Here is a 7,194-nt window from a genome sequence, read left to right on the forward strand (position 1 = left end):
GGGAAAAAATTTGGGAAAAAGATAACATACAGAGAAAAAATAGGAAAAGATTTGGGAAAAAGAGAAAACATGTGAGAAAAACAATGAAAAATAAAATAGTTATCTTGAAAAGTGTTGCTACATTTAGCTTTTTTTTTAGCTCTTCCAATCAAATATCTATTTTACATTTTTTTTTTGTTAATCCAATTTAGGGGTTTTTTAAACATTTGAAGAGCTATTTTAAATAAAAGTAACATTTGGCTCTTCCATTGGGAATGCTCTTAGAGTATTCCCAATGAAAGAGTCAAATGTTACTTTTATTTAAAATGACTCTTCAAATGTTTAAAAACCTCATATATTGGATTAGCTGGAAAAAAAAAAAATGATTGGAATTGCTAAAAAAAAAAAGCTAAATGAAGCAGCACTTTTCAAGAGAGCCATTTTATTTTTTATTGTTTCTCTCATCTGTTTTATATTTTTTCCAAATTTTTTCCTATTTTTTCTCTAGCATTTTCTCTTTTTTCCCAAAACTTTTCTTATTTTTCCTCCCACATGTTCTTTTTTCCTCAAAATTTTTCTCACTTTTAATAATATTTAAAAGATGTATGAGACCTTTGAAAATTCTTTAGCTAAACTAGATAAAGTGCGTTTTGAAAAGCCATTTTGCAATAAAAATTTGGTTCCTCAGTTGAGAATGTTCTAATAAAAAATAAAAATTCAATCCATAATGGAAACTCTAGAGTGTTACCGCGGAAATTTTTTCACAAAAAATTCAAACTTTTGGCGCCCAAAACTCCCAAGTAAATATTAAATAAGAGAAATGGGACCAAATAAATAAACACTCCTTCCTTCCGAGCTTCACAAACGAAAAAGCGAAGAAATTGTTTTTTGAACTTTCAAAGTTACAGAGAAATGAATTCCGGAAACACTTCAATTAGAGCTTTGGGGCAGCGCTCTATCGCTTCGTCATTCCTTTCTTGCTCTTCTAAATCGTACCAAAACAAAACCCTAATTTATTTATTTTTCTTTATTAAATCAGTTTTTAATCGGTTAATTGATTGCTGCTAATTTAATGTGGGGGTTTCCACTTTTGTTTAATGGATTAGTTCGAGTGATTCTAAAGAAGATATTCAGAGCGAAGCTTCGAAGAAGGGCTCAGGCTCGTCGCTCGCGAACTTCCTCGACCGGAAGCTGCACACTACTTCTGTGCTACCCAGAACAGTCGAGGTATTTTGGCCCGTTTGGTTGCTCTGAGAAAATGGAGGGGAAAAGAAACGAAAATGAGATTCTGGCTGCTTTCTTTTTTGTTTTTTTGTTTTTTTGTTTTTTTTCTTCTTTAAATTAAATGTGAGGAGCTCTGATGAGCTTCCGATAAGCCAAGTAAACGAATAGCATAGTTGTATTAAGGCGGTGTTTAATCAAGGATTTAGATATCTATAGTAGAAAATTCGTGATTCATAAATAGTAATTCAAAAACTTAGATTCAGTAAGTTTTTTTTTCCCTTCTATTTTCTTTTAGTCTCTCAGATACCAAACGGAGTCATGCTATTTTTTTTCCTGCAATGTGTGTGTTATATGAGTAATAGGGTATTGAATATGTTGAATTTAACTAGGTTCCAAAATCTTCTGAAATTTGACGCTTTAAGCTTCTTTTGAATAATAAATTTTTTTCTGAGAAATTGAACGGAGCATTATTATCTTTATTTTTATTTTCAAATTGTGCAATTTGTTATTATTATTTATTTTATTTTATTTTTTCCATTTTGGAATTTAAAATCTAGGGTTATAAGAGGAAAAAGGTTCTAATTTGTGCCAGGGCAAATCAAGGCCCTTTCAATCTCCCCTGGGTCCAATAGAAGCAAGTAGCACCATTGATGGGTTTAGTGAGGGAAAGAAAGTTGGGGAATTAGCAAAGCCGAACTTTGTCATTGGTAAAGTGTTTTTTGAACAGTTCAAGCAAACTGGTGAAGAGAAAGGAGACTGTGAAGGTTCTTGTAGTGTTGGTGGTGAAGTGGAGAGTTATAAAATAGATGATGTACAAGATTCAAGAAAAAGGAGGAACCCATTTCAAGGTTTGTCATCTTATCTTAATTACTTAAAGCAATTTGTTCATACGATTCAGGATCAATATGCTATGAATATTTCTCTATGTTCGTGATTTAAGTCTTTAGTTGGTTTCCAATATAACTAAAGGATACAAATAGAAAACTAGCAACTGTATATTAGGCTTTATTTGGTTAGGGTTCCTATTGGTGAAAAAAAAGTTTAAAGAAAAAAGTGTCAGAATATTTAGGATTACCTTGTCTAGTCTGCCTTACCAAGTTACCTACTACATTTTCGTTATAAATAATGCATGTAACACAAACCTACGATCCCATTGGGTACTTCCCAGTTGTGGACATGGGTTTCTAAGGCCGAACCACTCCAAAATTATTGTATATCTTTCTCTCTTTGTTAAAGCTGTTCTTTCATATATTTCATTTTATTACAAACTTCTACAAATACTTTCCAGTGGTGAACATAGCTCTCTAAAGCCATCCAAAATTTACAAAAAGAAAAGAAAAACTCACATCAAATAAGTCGAATGGTTGTTATATACTGAGGCAACTGGAGAGTGTTGTTTTTTGGGTACTGAAATCTGAAAAACCCAGATGGTATACTTTTTTACTTTTTAGCACATTTTTTCTGCTAGAAAATGGAGCATTGGTTTCGTCGTGTATGGTCCAATTTGAAGCAGAGTTTAGTAGTTCATTTTGTTCTGCTTGAGATATTGATAGAATTAACATTGATAACCATCGGCTACAAAAGTTGAGTTGTAGCAAAATGAGCAATGTATATGATGAAAACAGTAAAAATCTATCTGGATTTAGTGCAAATTTTGATGTCAGATTACTTTTGATCCAAATCCCAGGATAAGATTGGCATAGGTGACTTGTCTATGTGGCAACTTTTCTTTCTTCTATAGTTTTTGAACAAGTCCACACCGATCGTCCCCTGTTTTTTAATGCAAAGCTCAAATGATATGAAAAATTTGCAGGTGCTGGGGCCACAAGCCCTGTATCTGCTTACTGAGGTTTTGTAAGATTTTAGCTGCTTTGACTTTCTGTAGGATGGCATTCACAGTCAAATTATCAACTATTACTTCACAAGTTCATGAAAGCATATCAGTGCTGGGAAGAGTTCCCAAATAACTGATTCTTTTCTAAAGTGTAAACCCTTGCATATATTTTTCATGCTTAGGTAGCTCAAGTATCTACCAGCCACCAAGGCTTAAGAAAATGTCTTTATTTGGCCCCTCACTTTGTTGCTTTAATAGGTTATAGGAAGATTCTTGTGCAACCCAGTCGAGATCAAATTGCACAAAAGTTGGTTTGAATGTTGAGACAAGTGCCTTAGGATCTGTGAGCTCTCAAGTTTGAGTCCAAACTCATGAGATGAACGGTCCTTGCGAATATTAGCGTGTAGATATTAAATAACTACTTGTTTTAAAAGTTTAAATTAATAAGAAATGGTGGCCTTAATTATTTAAATTAATATTAATACTTTTCCTCAATAGGTAAAGTGCCTCGCATAGAATATTTAACTGAAATGAGAGGTAAATTGTGGAGTCAAGTTCAAACTTAGGTCCATTATCTTATATTATTTTAAATTACCTTTTGTTCAAAAAAAAAAAAAAAAAAAGAGTTTAAAAAATTGATAGGAAAGGGTGGACTTATTCATTTTAAATTAATATTCTAACAATATGTACCCTCATGAAAAGATGGTGGTTCCCTTTTGGTCGGCAGAAAAATTAAAATATAAGTTTGGAATTCCTTTTCCAGTAGTAGTGGACTAGTGTTTAGGACCCCTGCATCTAACGGTATCTGGTGTGTTGTTGCAGTTTGCCTATAGAATCTGGACATTACCAGACCTGAAACCAGTTTTGATTCTTAAGCTAGGAAACTACTAAGTTGAGCTGGGTTTTTGCCTACAAAATGTATGAGGGAATCAGAAGGAATTGATTATTGTTTCACAGATTGCTAGTGTATTTGCCTGCAACGGAATGCATTAGCCAATTAAGATGAATTATAGTTTAAAGAATCATGTGTTAGATGGGGAAAATATTTAAAAAAAATTAATGAGGTGAAGGCATCATGTGTCTTATTTTTTCTACAAATGTTCATGTAAAATTGTAGGATCATGGTAGGTGTTCAATTAAATTAGGCTGTAAATAGCCTTCATTTTTCCCACTTTCATCTTTCTCATTTGTTGTTTGTGGTTTCTGAGCATGACTTTCCTTTTCATGTGAATTAGTAGGTGAGGATGAGAAACAAACTGCTCGAAAACATTTGTTAGTTCTTGGAGGTGATCCAAAACCAAAGCCAAAAGGAAGGGAAGAGAGATTTATTAGCAAGAAGAAGAGGAGACCTCTTTACAATCACTGTTAGTATGCTACATGTTTCTTTTCCAAATCTTTTGTTAAATAAATTTCTGTTTGAGTTGGTAAAAAAAAGTAGAGCTTTGCTTTCATGAGATCATATGAAGCTTTTTCTTTTTCTTGTAAAATTCTTTAATTGTCTTCTCCTTAATCGTTTATAAGATATTGCTAATATTTTCTGCTAGCAGATGCAAATGGTTGTGGCTGGTGGGACTGCGACATGGAAGGTGTTGACAATGAAGAAGTAGGTGTTAATGAAGTATGGGAAGGGGTGGGCTCTACCACATTAGGAGGAATAGAGTGGCATTGAATGAGTATCTCACCAGTATGTTATGATACTACTAGAGAATGTTTATTTACTTTATTCCACATCTCTGTCTCTGTCTTTGTTTCTCTCTGGTTCATCGTCCCTATTTCTTCAGCAAAAGAAATGATTCATAAGATTAGGGCCATAACTGAGCCGAGCCGATCCGAATATTAGCTATTCCGGATCGGCTTGTTTGAGAGGGAATATAAATGAGCCGAGCTGGAAAACTCATGCTCAAACTTGGCTTGTTGGGCAGGTATATTGGCTCGGGATCGCTAGAAGGGTAAATTCGAGCCAAGTCAATTACTAGAATGGCTCGACTTGGTTCGAGCTCAACTTTTACAAAAAAATCTCAGACTGATTATTTCGAGCCCAAGCCCTAGCTCGAGCTTGAGCTCAATTAACAAGCCATGCGAGCCTTAAATGTGTGGCTCAGCCTATATAAGGCTCATTTAGTGTGAAAAAAATAAGGCAATTTTAATTGGTAGTGGAATCAAAACTCTTGAAAAAAAAACATAAAACTTACGTATTTTGGGAAGCTTTTTTTTTTTTTTTTTTACTTTTTTTTTTTTCATTGTTGGTTGTAGTCTTAGAAGTGTAGGTGTAACATTTCTCAATTCAGGCAAAAAATTCTTTTAGAATAAAGGGTTGGTGGTTTTTTTTTAATTAAAAAAAAAATAGAGAAAAAAAGAATAAAGGGTTTGTTTGTTAAAACATTTTCCCTAAATACCGAAGTTGATATAAATTGATATGGAAAAAAAAAAAAGTAAGGATGTTTGGTATAAAAAAGTGAAAAATATGGAAAAATAAAAAAGTTTTATTTTGTAGTGATTTTTTTATCTAAATAGTAATAAAATGTATATGATGTGATATAATAAGTTTTTTTAAAAATAAAATATTTTAATGTTAATTTTTTTAAAAAAATAATGCATGAACAATAACAAATAGAAGAAAAGTTTTGTCAAACAATTCTAAACTCATTACTGGGGAATAGGATTTTCTCTTATCCATTATAAATTGGAAAATATTTAATTCATGACTGAGATTTTTTCTTAAAAATTTTAGAATCACTAATAAGGCACATGTCTCACTACAAAACAATAATATTCCAATTTTAAAAAATAAGGGTAATTGGCCACCTTTTCTTTGTCATAGGGGATGGTTGGACCATCTCATTTTAGTTGAGGGTGGCTTGAGAGCCACCTCAGTGGCTGGCTACCCCTTAAACCCAAACTAAAAAAAAAAAAAAAATCATTTGGGGTGGTCGGACAACTTCCAATGGCCAAATCAATTTTTTATTTTTTTAGATTTGACCTTTGGGAGTGGCCAAACCACCCTCAAGAGCCACCCCAGACCGGTGGTTTGAGGTAGCCAAAGCCATCTCCAGTCCCAACTGGAGTGGTCCGGTCACTTTTTAATTTTTTATAATTTTTAATATATATATATATATAATATTTTATTAGTTTTATTATTAATAGGACATATATCTTATTTATGGTCTTAAGATCTCTTTAAAGATATCATGACCATTAATTGAATATTTTCTAGTTTAAAATGGTATAAAGAGGATCCTGCTCCCTTTACTAGAGCCACTGCTAGCCTTAACCCATTAAATTAATTAACAGTAGAGGCGTACAATATTAAGATTATTTTTGATGCACATGTTCGATTTTAAAATATATGTTTTCTATGATAACCTTATTAATTATCTGACGTGGGCGATGTGAAGAAATTGCTTGTTAAAAAGTCTCTTCCAGCTCATACGACTATGGTTTATTCTTTTTTCATTCTACAAACCATCTTTTCACCATCTCTACTCTATTTTAATTTTTAATTTTTTTTTTTTATAAAATCAAAATGGTAAAGTGAAGAGATGGTGGGGAGATGGTCTGTAAAATGCAATGTAGCATTCCTCCTCATGGCTGAAATTGATTATCCTACAAAACCAAATATAGGGGTGGTCAAATTATCTTTCTATCGATTATCGATTGCTTATCAACGACAATCAAATTGAAGTTAATCGTCTGTCGACTTTGTGATTCGAAAATTAGTATGAATTTTTTATATCGTCGTCAGTTTGATTCAGTTAATTTTTTTTTTTTAACCGAATCGAACTAAACGGTTCCTGCATAGTAAAACGGAGTCATTTTGACATGTTTAAAAAATTTAATTGAAACTCAAAACGGCGTGGTTTTAAGCTTGAATATAACATTTGAACCGTAATCCCAAACTCCTTACGCCTGCGGTTCTGCCTCCTGCTTCTCTCTCACGACGCGCGGCTCTCTCTCCGGCTGCCTCTCTCTCGCTCTCTCGTTGCAAGCGGCAAGCTGTTGTGTGTCTCTCTCGTCTCCCGTCGTGTCCGGTGGCTAAACTTCACCGTCGTCTCCCTCGCTTTCTCGTTGCAAGCGGCAAGCCGTCGTATCTCTCTCTCATCTCCAGTCGTCTCCCGTCTTTTCAGGTATAGATTTTTCGAGTTACTTCATTTTCTTTT

At 33.4% G+C, this 7,194-nt stretch overlaps 1 protein-coding gene across 3 annotated transcripts; it reads left to right on the plus strand.

Moving 5' to 3' along the window:
• The first annotated feature begins 840 nt into the window (after positions 1-840).
• Positions 841-4,818, plus strand: LOC132177789 (uncharacterized). 3 transcript variants are annotated; one of them, XM_059590243.1, is made up of 5 exons: positions 841-971; positions 1,086-1,206; positions 1,796-2,051; positions 4,276-4,401; positions 4,585-4,818. In XM_059590243.1, the coding sequence occupies exons 1-5, from the start codon at positions 892-894 to the stop codon at positions 4,704-4,706; spliced, it is 705 nt and encodes a 234-aa protein (XP_059446226.1). In that variant the 5' UTR covers positions 841-891; the 3' UTR covers positions 4,707-4,818. The 3 variants fall into 3 exon arrangements, with proteins under 3 accessions (XP_059446226.1, XP_059446227.1, XP_059446225.1); XM_059590244.1 differs by having other exon boundaries at positions 1,931-2,051; positions 4,273-4,401; positions 4,585-4,817; XM_059590242.1 differs by having other exon boundaries at positions 4,273-4,401; positions 4,585-4,816.
• The last annotated feature ends 2,376 nt before the right edge of the window (positions 4,819-7,194 follow it).

The sequence above is a fragment of the Corylus avellana genome, chromosome ca4 (genome assembly GCF_901000735.1).
Source record: "Corylus avellana chromosome ca4, CavTom2PMs-1.0".
Classification (NCBI taxonomy): Eukaryota; Viridiplantae; Streptophyta; class Magnoliopsida; order Fagales; family Betulaceae; genus Corylus; species Corylus avellana.

Bases quoted from the DNA above. Each gene is read 5' to 3' on its own strand.
- LOC132177789 (XM_059590242.1), top strand. From the start codon at position 892: ATGAATTCCGGAAACACTTCAATTAGAGCTTTGGGGCAGCGCTCTATC. The intron at 2,052-4,272 runs GTTTGTCATCTT...CATGTGAATTAG, and splicing joins AAGGAGGAACCCATTTCAAG to TAGGTGAGGATGAGAAACAA. The intron at 4,402-4,584 runs GTTAGTATGCTA...TTCTGCTAGCAG, and splicing joins GAGACCTCTTTACAATCACT to ATGCAAATGGTTGTGGCTGG.